The 12503-nt window shown below is 38.8% G+C and overlaps 1 protein-coding gene across 2 annotated transcripts; it reads left to right on the top strand.

Moving 5' to 3' along the window:
• Nucleotides 1-1160: 1160 nt before the first annotated feature.
• On the top strand, nucleotides 1161-9126 carry mrps33 (mitochondrial ribosomal protein S33). Of its 2 annotated transcripts, none has more exons than XM_049566598.1 (3): nucleotides 1161-1324; nucleotides 5175-5391; nucleotides 7932-9126. In XM_049566598.1, the coding sequence occupies exons 2-3, from the start codon at nucleotides 5177-5179 to the stop codon at nucleotides 8035-8037; spliced, it is 321 nt and encodes a 106-aa protein (XP_049422555.1). In that variant the 5' UTR covers nucleotides 1161-1324; nucleotides 5175-5176; the 3' UTR covers nucleotides 8038-9126. The 2 variants fall into 2 exon arrangements, with proteins under 2 accessions (XP_049422555.1, XP_049422554.1); XM_049566597.1 differs by having other exon boundaries at nucleotides 5172-5391.
• The last annotated feature ends 3377 nt before the right edge of the window (nucleotides 9127-12503 follow it).

Here is a 12503-nt window from a genome sequence, read left to right as displayed (position 1 = left end):
ATTTTACACATAGGCCTATTGATATTATTATCACATACATATACTATCATATACTTACAACATGTTGTACCATAATAGCTGTAATTATTGTTACAATATTATAACTTAAATTAATGTTGTTGTAAGCTGTCATAACTGTCTGTCCTGCATCTCTCTCTGTCTCTGTCTCTCTTTAGGTCTCATTTTGTGATATGGAACACTGTAAATTTATTATGTTGATCTGTCCTGTACGACATCTATTGCACACCTGTCCATCCTGGAAGAGGGATCCCTCCTCAGTTGCTCTTCCTGAGGTCTCTACCATTTTTTTCCCCTGTTAAAGAGTTTTTTTGGGGGAGTTTTTCCTTATCTGCTGTGAGGGTCCTAAGGACGGAGGGGTGTCATATGCTGTGAAGTAAAAGCAAAATTTGTGATATTGGGCTTTATGAATAACATTGATTGATTGATTGTAATTGAAGATGTCATTGCTCAAGATTTGCCTTGTTAATAATTGTTTTGTAAGTGAATATATTTTCCATGATTTGCTTAATCCAAAAGTCCCCTGTAATTTTGTTCTTTCATTTTTATAGTTTGCTGCTTAGTGCTACATTTTCCCTATTGATATGTAACACTAATGTTCTTGAATTTGAAAAAAAATTGTGTACCAAATTTCATGGCATTCCATCCAACAGTAAAGACATCTAAAAAAACAACAACAAAAAAACAACTAACCTCTATATTTAATCTGATGGCTTGCTTTGAGGTATTTTACTATTTATACTGTGGCCTTATTTTTTGTGGTGAAGATGCCATCAAATTAACAGGCAGAACAACAAATAATGACACATACTAATAAGCATAGTAAGCTCCGTACACAGGTGCAGAAGTGACAGTTGACTGATGAGCGGAACTTTGTGTAAAACATGTCGCACCCTCCGGAACCCTTAAAAGCGACGGACTTCCTGCCAGCGCTTAATTTCGTAAAATAAAAAAAATAAAAAAGGCTTCATTAACAATGACAGTCTGTCTGCGTCAATTGAAGTTTTGAGGACAACCCGTTGATACATTTATGTGTAATTTATAAAACATGTATCGTGTTGAAAATAAAATACCACCCTGCCGTGAAACCGGAAGTGAAAGCATCAAACCAATCAGCTTCACGAAAATTGTGTCATGCGCGTTAGAGTCTGTGATGGCAGTATGGTGTGTGAAGGTTAATGTTAGGTAAAACGTTAGTACAGTTCTTAAAATTATATTGGAATTTAACAAAACGGAGCGTTTAACCAGCGTTTACAGAGTGTTTGACTAAGAGCGGTGTGAACTTCCTGAACAGCTGCGGACTCAGGTAAGACACCGTGTTGGTACTGAACACATGAAGCTCTGTCAGTCATCATGTTGGTGCATGGTGGGTTCTCATCAAGGGATTAGTGAATGAAAACATCTAAGTCTGGCCTTAATATGACGACTAAAATACTAAAAGCATATCCATAACACTGACTCAGAACGGTAAGTCAGTGTCAAAGTTGTAATATATGAACAGACAAACATTCATCAGAATAACAATAGTGATCTTTTTTGTTCTTTTTAAGAGTCTTTTCAATTTTAGACACGGCTTCGCATATATTTTCTACCAAATTTGTCTGATCTTTGATCATCACAATGATGACAAATTTTAGAGTGTCTTGAACTGCCGTGTAGGATTGCTTGCTAGTTTCATTGTAAATAATAATATTACATATTTTTTGCTCAAATGTAAGATCACCATACATGTAAATAAAATCATTTAATTTCCTGTAATAAACAGACAAAATTTGTTTCACTTTTCCTATTGCACACTTTAAATTCATAAAGCCTAAAACCAAAACAAGATGTAATTTACATTAAACAAATGCATCTATTTAAATGAAACTGAGCTCAGGCACAATTCACTTTTTTTTTTTTTTTGCGATTGACTTTTATTTTTAAATTCAATCAAATGTAACCATGTATATATATCCAGCTGTGTTGGTGTAAAAATGTCAGGATGAAGTCACATACCTGAGTTCCAGTGTTTTCAGCATGTAACATTTTCAACAACACTGTATGGACATAGATCTTTGCACATTAAGTAGGTGATAGACTGTTATTTTCTTCGCTCTCTCAGAGTTGGATGGTAGTTTTGTCAAACTAAGTGTGTCCAGTGTTGGTTGATTTTTCAGCGGAGCAGGTTTAAGCATTAGCTTAGCTCTCAGCAGCTAACACAGTCTCTCTGGATGGTAGCGTGTGAGGTCAGCCCTCATGTCCGTAGTCTTCTCAGAATATTTTATTCTCATATGACAATCCTTGCAAATTGCATATGTCATATCCAAGTCCTCCTTTCCTTCTGTGTTAAAAAATCCAAAATAAGTTCCCCAACGGCAAGTTTGTTACATTATGCAAGCTCTAGCCTCTAATACCCCTTTTCCACCCAAATTAGTGCATGTACACAGGTTTTTAAACACAGGAAAACCCACTTAAAATAGGCTATAGACTACATTCCCAATGCCAGTAGACCAGAGCTGTGTACAAGGCTATGCAGCAGAACAGTATCTCTTTCTTTCTTTTTTTTGTTCTGGTGTGTCACGTTTGATGTCACAGACAGGCCAGAAAACAGGTCAGTAAACAGTAGTAAGCAGCATGGAGCCAGTGAAAATGTTAAGGTAGTTACTTCTTTTTATATATCTCTTATAAATCTCTTAATCGTCCAATCTTTCTTTCTCTTACTCGGTGCAGACTAATTTGGATTGATGTTTGAGCACAGCTTGGGTGGAGACAGACAGTGTTCTGTGGTAGCACATCATTGCATCTTGCCGGTATAGGGGCTAAAATAAGCACATTCATCCTGGTTTTGTATTTCTATTACTGCAGATCGGAGCTTGAGCCCGTAAATGCCTGTGACTACTGCAGTCATTTGACCTAGGTTTGGATGCTGATTGTAACGTTTCCCTTTGTATTAAAAAGCCAGCTGTTAGCAAGTGTTAGCAGGTTTTTCGTGCAGTGGGAAAGGGGCTCCAGCCTCAACCAGTTATTTAAAGAGAAACACAGAGAAATACAACTGAACACCTTCTCTCTCTCTCTCTCTCTCTCTCTCTCTCTCTCTCACACACACACAAAATAAAAGTCACAAAAACTGTCATAATGAGTCTTGTTAGTCATTTTGCTACCCGGCTGGTTACAGTCCTGTAACATACTCCGACCACTGGCAATCGCCATGTTTCTCAGCTCAGTTGCCTGTTTCACCAGTAGAGAGCGACCTCTGGTGGCGCCTAATGTGCACTGCAATACAATAGATCCTCAAAACAGCATCTCTGTATGAGTTTAATAGAAAGAGGAGCATCTGTATTTTTGATGGTGTTGAAAATCAAATCGTCGGGATTTGCAAATATTCTGCTATACTGTAATGCTGTGATACTCCCTAAGCCTACTGCGCCCCACCTGGGTTGGGTGGGAGCTAGCTAGTGGTGCTGCTCATTAGGCGATTAGCACTGGTAACGCCTGCCTGACCCATGGTGGCAGGACGGTGTCATTGCAGAAACATGGTGACCCCGGTAGCCCCTGTTAGTAAAGGCAGATTTATACTTGTGCATCAGCTCTCAGAGCCTAGCTGTAGCCTACATACATGGCCTACGCTGTTGTGAGCATTATGTACTTGTGCAGTGGTGTGTCTGTGTCACTCTGCAAGTCAGCGGTGGGGTTTCTGTGAAGTGCTGTAAAGTTAAGTTGATTCAAAACACACATTAAACACAATTTAATGACACAGTGAGACAATTTCAAACACAAGTACACAAATCAGCTTCATTATAACTTGTAGGCCTCACTAATGATTCACAGACAAAGCTCTTGTCTTTTGCTGGACACATGTTCCCCACAAATACAACATGCTAATGTTATTAGCACAAGCCTATGGCATTTTACATTGTATAAATTAGCCTTGTGGCTACTGGAAATTTCTTTTACTCATATGAAGCCAGGATAAATCACACACAAGACTTGAAATGAAAAATGCTATTTTGTAGGGGCTTTATTGTCTTCACAATTTATTGTTTCTTATCTATGAAATAAAAGTAAATAAAAGCTTATTTTCCACTGATGGAAATGGTTTTCAGCTTACATAAATAGAGACATGTAGTTACATTTCTGTGTGCATGTCAGGCTGCGGTGTAGGTTACGTCGCAGAGCCTATGCTGTAGGTACGGCATCAGAGGTATAAATTCAGAAGCTGTTGTGTCATATTGAGGCGCAAAACCCTTTTAGCATTGTTGACTAATGTATGTTTGCACCACTAGCTGTGCTGATGCTGCTAACTGTGCTAACAGCATATTTAGCCATGTTAAGGGTTTTTTTGGATCAAAATGAATTACTTTACTCAATGGGGCAATATGTGGGGAGACCGGAGGCTGGGCACAATATTTCCACAGCAACACTCTCCCACCACCATGAGTGGGCATGGTGCTACTAGTGATAATTCCACCCAACCTGGGCAGTGCTCATTGCAGAGCAGCCAAATCAAGTCAACCAGTGTAGCGTGAATACTTTATTAGCTCTGTGTTACATGGCACTGCATAGTGTAAGTACTACTACTGAACTGAAGAGTGACAAAAATAACCTATAGACCAACATACATAAACGGTCAATAACAATATTCTCTGCTCTTAACCAGCAGCAGCATTTTAGTGTTCTGCTAAACTTGCAAAGTGTTCCCTAAAAAGACATAAAACGAAAACTGACCCATAGATATTCAGCGTACTGTTATGTATGACAAAAAGCTCCAAATTGTCACATTTGAGATGCTTGAACCAAACAATATTTAGTGTTTTTGTTTAAAAAATGACTGAAATTATTAAAAGATGAAGAAATAGCTGCCAGTTTACTTTTCATTTATTGACTAATTAATAAAATCAACTAATTTACACCAGACATTGACTTTCACATGAATGCTTGTGATTGTCTAGCCAACACACCTGTCAGTATGGAGCTGTTAATGAAATACATCACAAGATGCACTCTAAACATGAAGTCAAAAATGTATAGCCAAATTGTGATTGTGATTACTGTTGATGATGTTAACATAGTATACAAAACATGTTCCATACCCAGCCAGTGTTCCACTCATGTGATACAGAGTTTATGTTGTACCTGTCCCAAGTTTGAATTCTTTTCTTTGCTTTGTTCAGCAGTCATGGCCGGTCTGTCCAGCTACGCCGTGCGCATGGCCAGACTGAGCGCACAGATCTTCGGGGAGGTTGTGCGTCCGACAGACTCCAAATCTATGAAGGTGGTGCAGCTGTTCAAAGAGACTCCTCTGGCCAAGACAAAGGAGGTGTATGACTGGTACCCACAGCACAAGATTTACTACGCCTTGACCCAGAAGCTCAGGTTCATGGGACTGTTCAGGTACTGTTGTGCCTTTTTACTAAATAATTATGTGTGTGTGTGTGTGTGTGTGTGTGTGTGTGTATGTATGTATTCGGGCTGTAGCGGTATACCTGCTTTAAGGTATACTGTGATATTAAAATTGACAGTTATCATACCATGTACATTTGCTTATCTACGATACTGAAAAAAAATGCAACTGGACGGAGATTCTCAACTTTATTTTAGTTAAAGGGCCAGTGTGTAATATTTGGCATGGTTTATTATCAAATCTGAATCTGAATATTCTACCCATTAATATGTTTATATAAGTGTATAATCGCTATAAAATAAAATTCGTTTCGTTTTCGTAGCCTTATAATTATGCTTTTATATATATATATATATATATATATATATAGCAAGGGCCTTGCTTTAGAGAGGTCGCCATCTTGCGCCGCCATGTATGTACGGCAGACCGAGCGGACAATCCAGCCAGCCAGAGAACGCGTTTCGTGTGTATAAATGAACCAATGAAGACAGCGGAAGGAAGGAAGAAGGAGGAGGAAACAGCAGAGAGTGTTAGTAGTTCGTCGATAGAGAGTAGTGAAAAGTTTTTTTAGTTATAAAGTTTGCGAATGGACCACACTTACCACGCAACAGGAGAGAATGAACCCAAACCGTCATCTGCGAGGAAAAGAAGACGCAGCTTCACTCCTTGTGATGCACTCTCTGCGGCGCTTTTCCTCCTGATGATATATCTCCCCAGCGATGACAGCAGTAGCACCGAATCCCATTCTGTGCAGCAAAATGGGAGCGGAAGATTCAGCCTCTCTTCTCGCCCGCTCAGCATCTAAGTTCCTCATCTGTATGCTCCAGCTCAAACAGGTATGGCTCTGGGTCTGTGTCCGCTACAAGAAACTCTTCAAAATCGCGTTCAAAGTCGTCCATTGCAGCTACTATAGTCCGGAGATATCGCTAGGCTAAATAAACAGCTGAGCTCTGTTTACAGGCTACGCTGTCAGTCAGTGTGCGGGCTGGAGATTGGCGGAGCAGAGAGGGGGGGGGGTCCCCACTCAGTATGGTAAACGAGTATGTGTGTATGGAGTGTGTGTGTTACGCTAGAAGAATCAGAGTTTGGGACGGAGTCTTTTATCCCCTGGAGTGTTACCAGAGTTTTTGGAGTGCTCAAATAAACGGGCCTTTTTCCCGAACGCTCCTTTGGTCTCCTGCTCATGAGGGATTCATTACAATATCGTAACATGGTTTAGATTTCTAAATAAACATTCACCTCGTCGCTAGATAGAACTACTCCTGAAAAACTCTTGTCTGTGCAAGGCTTTTTGTCCCTATGAGGCCACCGTCATTTACCCAATGGGAGGGGTGAGTGAGTGAGCCCTGCAATCTAGAATTTGACCACTGATGTCACTGTTTTCAACCCATTTTACACACTGGCCCTTTTAATTTCAAAACAAAGACTTTTTACACAAACGTCCAATAAAAAAATGGTTCCAAGAAGGGTTGCATCAGTCAATCTTGACTTAATAAAAAAAAGTTTCAAGTTTCAATTAATGTAATAAAACATTTGTTCAGTCAAAAATAACCCCACTGTTTCCATTCCTACAATAATAATAATAATACTAATAATAATGATAATATTCTGCCATACTGTGATACCTCGATATTTCCTGAGAGGGTTATCGTACTGTGAGAATCTCATATCGTTGCTTGTATGTATACATACATACATATTGCAGTATTTCAGGGTGTGTTTGGAAAAACAACATTCTTGACAATATGACAAATTAGAAAAAAAAATAATTTGGCAAGAAACTTGAATGAATACAGCTGTTTGAAGGAGATTTTTTTTTCCAGCAATATAAAATACATATTAGAGAGGGAATTATGATATATATGGTAAAACAGCTTTTGAAGCAGTTATTTTTATGTGAAAAGTTATATTAAAGTATATGCTTTTTTAAATTTGTATGATTGGATTTATGCTCATTCAAAGGTAGTTTAATGAAAGCTCAATGAGTTTAAAACAGTCCAGTTATTTTTATATAGTGTAGATTTCTCTGTTTTCCGGCACAAAAGGGGGAATAAGTAACAACAAAAACAAAATAAGCAACAATATAAAAACACTTCAGTATAGGCTATTGGCTGTCGGCTAAATTGGTATTTTAAACATGGGTTTCAGTATCAGCCCAGAATTTCACAATTGGTGCATGGTTAAGATATATGCATATAAACACAAATACTGCTGTCTCTACTTTGCCATTTTTTTCCCCTGATCTTTGTGAAGCATTGGTCAATGAAACTCATTACTTCCTGCAAGAGTTTCAAATTAAAAACCTATCCGAACAAAGAGGTATTATGCTCGTTAAGCTACAGAAAGGATTTTAATGTGAAACATCTATGCAGGAACTCCAGAGTTTTATTACCAGTAGCTTAAAGGTGATTTTTTAAAAAAAAAAATGGTAAAGAAGAATTTGAAAAGATAATCTTTAAGCATAAATGTGGACCTGACCCTCACTTAGCATTGTAAAAGTTTTAATAAAATGTTTGCTTTTCCTTCGCAGAGATGAGCACGAAGACTTCAAGGAGGAGATGCGTCGCCTGAGGAAACTGAGAGGAAAAGGAAAACCAAAGAAAGGAGAAGGGAAGAGAGCGACCAAGAAGAAATGAGCTGCTTATTTTTTTGTTTTTCTGGAGGCAGACAGCATCGGACTGTATACACCATCTCTGCAGAGGGTTGTTAATCCTGGGAGAATTCCATTGGTTTGGTCAGGACTGTCCTGCTGCTTTGTCAGGAGCTTTTCTGTGACGGGTGTATCAAAGTGAATTCCATCCTTTTATTGTTTGATGTTCGATCTCTTGTATTTAAGTTACAGAAGGTGAAACAGTATGGAGTCCCAAACAGCCAGTCAAATACTAATATGTGACTTTTATGTTCTAAAACAAGCTGATGATAATACTGTAAGCATCTGAGAGCCAATGACCATGTCTTTTTTAGATTCATGGATTAATAACAAATGTTATTACTACTATTTCTACTGCAGGTATACTGTACCTCGTGTCAGCTCTGTTAGCTGGTGTTAGCTTAACTGTTATTGGAGTGGTTGCAAAATGATTTTAAGAACCAGACATGTTTCACATTTTCAAAATAAAATCAATGTGAGGAATGTGCAGAGTGTTACAAAGCTCTTTGTGCCTGCTATTCAGAAACACTGCAGCGAAACCACAACACAGTACACAGATGTTAGTTATGACTCATTTATTTAATATGGTATTGTGAAAATTTGGCATCACTGATGTTTACAAAGTCTTGTGTCAGCTGTGGATCCCTGTAGTTCCCAAAACTCTGCACTGGGTCACCACTGACAGGTACAGTACAGGACAGAAAAGAATATAATTCAGAAAAAAACTTTTGATGTGACTTCTACTGCCTATCAAACAGATCTTGAATTCAGTTTTTGTAGACTTGTCAGAGTAAAACTAAAGTACAATATTAACTGAGACAGGTCTTGCACTATCAGTTGGTCTCTGTGCCCTGTCTTGTGCATAGATGGTCAAAATAATAATTTTGATCATATCTGTTAGTATGGGCAGCATAATGTTATAGTAAATGATCAGGTTCTAGCTCCACCTACAGGAAGGTTGCAGACTGCAACTTGAAGTATGCAATAAATGGTTACCAAGTCCCCAGGGAGCTTGTTGTTTGATTTGAGTACTGTTAATTGTTTTTCTTTTGTTCCAATATAAGATTGCTGATTATTAGATGTGTTTGTCTACATTGTTTTTAATGTTAGAAGTAGTGAATTGGGTAGAAATTCATTAGCTCATATATATTTGGAGTTTTTAAGATTGCTGAGGTCTGATGGGTCCAGTGGAACACTCCAGCCGATAATGTTGGATAAACAATGTAATCTATGTCAAAAAATGTCAAACTAAATAAATGTAAATGTAGTGACACTGAGATGTTGCAAAAAGGATATAAAAATACACTAATTAGCCACAATGTTGAAAACTGCAGACCAATGAAGTGAATTACAGTGATCAATCTTGTTACAATATAATGTTATGTTGGGAAACTTGGGTCCAGACATTCATGTGGATGCCAGTTGATGCGCTCTACCCACCCAAACACAGTTGTAGACCAAGGACACCCCCTTATGGCAACAGCACTTGCTGATGGCAATGACCTCCCCAGCAGGACAATGCACCATGCCACACCATAAAAACTACTCAGGAATGACCCCAGGAACTTGACAAAGACCTCAAGGCATCCACCTGACCTCCAGATTACCCATACCCCAATCTGATTGAGCATCCATGAGACATGCCGATACCTCACCTCACAACCCACAGGACTCAAGGGATCAGCTGCCAACGCCTAGGTGCCAGACACCACAGGACACCCCCAGAGGTCCTGTGTCGATGACTTGACAGATCAGGGCAAAGTCCAATCCAAGGAGTTCTTACAGTGGATTGCAGGTACCTCTGGGGTACTGGCACGTCCAACAGATGCTGGATTGGAGTCTGGGGTATTTTGAGGTCAGGTGGATGCCTTGAGCTCTTAGTCACCTTCCTTGGGCCATTCCTGAACAGTATTTGCAGTGTGACACAGCACATCATCCTGCTGGGGGGGACTGCTGGCATTGTGGAGTGCCGTTGTCAAGTGGGGGTGTACTTGGTGTTTGGGTGGGTGGAGCACATCAAGTGGTATCCACATAAATGCCAGGACCAAAGATTTTCCAGCAGAACATTGCACTGTAATGAGATGACTGATGTTTTTCACTTCATTTGCCGGTAGTTTTAATGTTTTGGCTAATGGGTGTATGTATACAATACATAATTGTCAGGTACTTGCATGTTGGCAGTTTTCAGTATCTGCAAGTCCCGTTGAAATAATCAACCCAATCTCTAGAAAAAATAATGGCAATTTATGTTATTGAAAACCACAGATATGTTTCATTTCTATATTATGTAGTGAATATGTTGAAACTTTTTGTTGCAACGGTGCAGTGGCTAACGTGGTTAGGTTTAGGCACAAAAACTACTTGGTTATGGTGCTAATCGGGCAGGAAATGCAGCAATGTCTTGGTGAAAAACAACAGCTTTTTCTGGCACTATCCCTTTTGGAAAAACAGTATTGGGTTGTTCAAAAACACCCATGTCCAGAGGCTGAAAAGCTGCTGGAAAAGTCAGGGATGACTTGCTAATACACAACCAATTTTGTTGTTTATCGATCTCAAATAGTGGTCTGCAGTGGTCTGCTGCTTTGCAGGTGTCTCTTCCTGTATTCGTGGTTTGCAGAAACATTCAATGCCGACATTTTCTTCAGGAAACTGGACTGAATTATCTGTATTTAATGGGGTTCTGCAACATTTTGTACTGCATTAGTTGTATTCTGTAGTGGGAAAACATTTGAATAGACATTTAGGGGACCAGAATTCAGGAGACATGTCCGTGTGGGTATCGGCTGAACATCTCTTATGGAGTGTTACACATAGCAGAAGTACCTCCAGCGGCTGGTAGATTTTGGACTGGCACCCTTTAGAAAAAATGTTGAGGCCCAGTCTTAAAAATTGGGTGATACACATCCCCCCAATATTCAAATATGTAACCCCTCAATGAGGCTGTAAAGCTGTGTTCGGTGTAATGTTATGTACTGCATTTAGCCACTTGTTAACTCCTTTTTTTTAGACACACAAAAGCTTCAAAATTCACGGTGGTGTATTTGCTGATGAATTTTATTTCTTAAAACAAAATGTAAAGGTTTCTTAATCTTGTGTTAACCACAGACCTTATTTCAGGCATCAAACCAAAAACCCATTCAAAGAAAGAAAACACTGACTTAAGACGAGGGAACCAGGAATGCAAAAATGCTAACTCATTTATGGATTTTAGGACTCATTCCTGGATCACTCTATTGATAACTATGTTAGCTCTGTTGGCACCATTAGCAGTGTCAGCACGGCTAGTGGTGCTGACATAGTAAACAATGAAAAGGGGCGTTACGGCTAAATGAAGCTGCTTATTCAATGGGGCTACCTGGTGGGGAGACCAAAGGGTGGCCACCATGCCTTTGCATCAAGGCAGCAGCATTAATCATACATCAGCAGCGCCACTAGTAAGCTCCCACCTGACCCTGCAGGTGCACAGCGCAGAGCTGCCAAGGCTAACATTAGCTAACCAATGCAGACTGGTGGGAGCGGGCAATGGGCACTATATTTTAGTAGCTATGTTAACATGCTTAGCCAGCTGTCCTTCAGCAAAACCAACAGGAACTGAAGTAAAAGACACTAAAATAAATAAACTACATCACAGTCTAATGACTTAATGCAGTGATGCTGTAAAGCCATGTTAGGCATGATGACAGTCTGTAGTCTCATTTAGCCACTTGTTAGCAACCATCTTTTTAAAGACATACAAAAGCTTCAAAATTCATGAGTGGGATATTTATTGATTTATTTCATGTATTAGAACAAATTGTGAAAACCTCCTGAGCCTGAGTTAACCAAAAACCTTATTTCAGACATTTAACCAAAAACCCATTCAAAAAAAAAAAAACATTGACTTCAAAACGAGGGAACCAGGAGTGCTAAAATGCTAACTCATCTCAGGGTTTTAAGACTCATTCCTGGGATACTTTTTGGTCACACTCCAGCCACCCTCCTCCTCCTCTGATAAGTTAAGTACAGTCCCTAAGTGTAATTCAATTACATATTTTTCCTCAATAACTGTAATCGATTACAATTATATTTATTTTAAAATATTTTTTAATTGTATTTTTTTAATCAATTGCAAGTAAATGGTGAGCTAAAATTAGAAATATATTATTAATTAATGAATTAATAATATTATTAATAATGATGATGGTAATAATAATAATAATAATAATTAAAATAATAAAACTAATAATACATTATATAATTATTGTTATTATTATTATCATCATCATTATTAGTATTATTATTATTATCAAAAATAAGCTGTAAGTAATTTTGGGGGGCAAGTTAACAGTAGTAATTGTGTGCCACCCATCCAGTCCAGAGGCTTGGTTGGGAGACCCGTCCTGCGTCTCTGTCTCCCCCTCCTGTCCTCAGCACCAGCCTGCGTTTCCCTCTATTATTTTCCACTCAGTTTCT

Source organism: Epinephelus fuscoguttatus, linkage group LG22 (assembly GCF_011397635.1).
Source record: "Epinephelus fuscoguttatus linkage group LG22, E.fuscoguttatus.final_Chr_v1".
In the NCBI taxonomy this organism is placed as follows: Eukaryota; Metazoa; Chordata; class Actinopteri; order Perciformes; family Serranidae; genus Epinephelus; species Epinephelus fuscoguttatus.
Note: the sequence above shows the minus strand (reverse complement) of the source record. Positions and strands in the feature narration are given on the sequence as shown.

Excerpts from the sequence above, each read along its gene's own strand:
- mrps33 (XM_049566598.1), top strand. The coding sequence starts at position 5,177 with ATGGCCGGTCTGTCCAGCTACGCCGTGCGCATGGCCAGACTGAGCGCA. Across the intron at positions 5,392-7,931 it reads AGGTTCATGGGACTGTTCAG|AGATGAGCACGAAGACTTCA; the intron begins GTACTGTTGTGC and ends TTTCCTTCGCAG.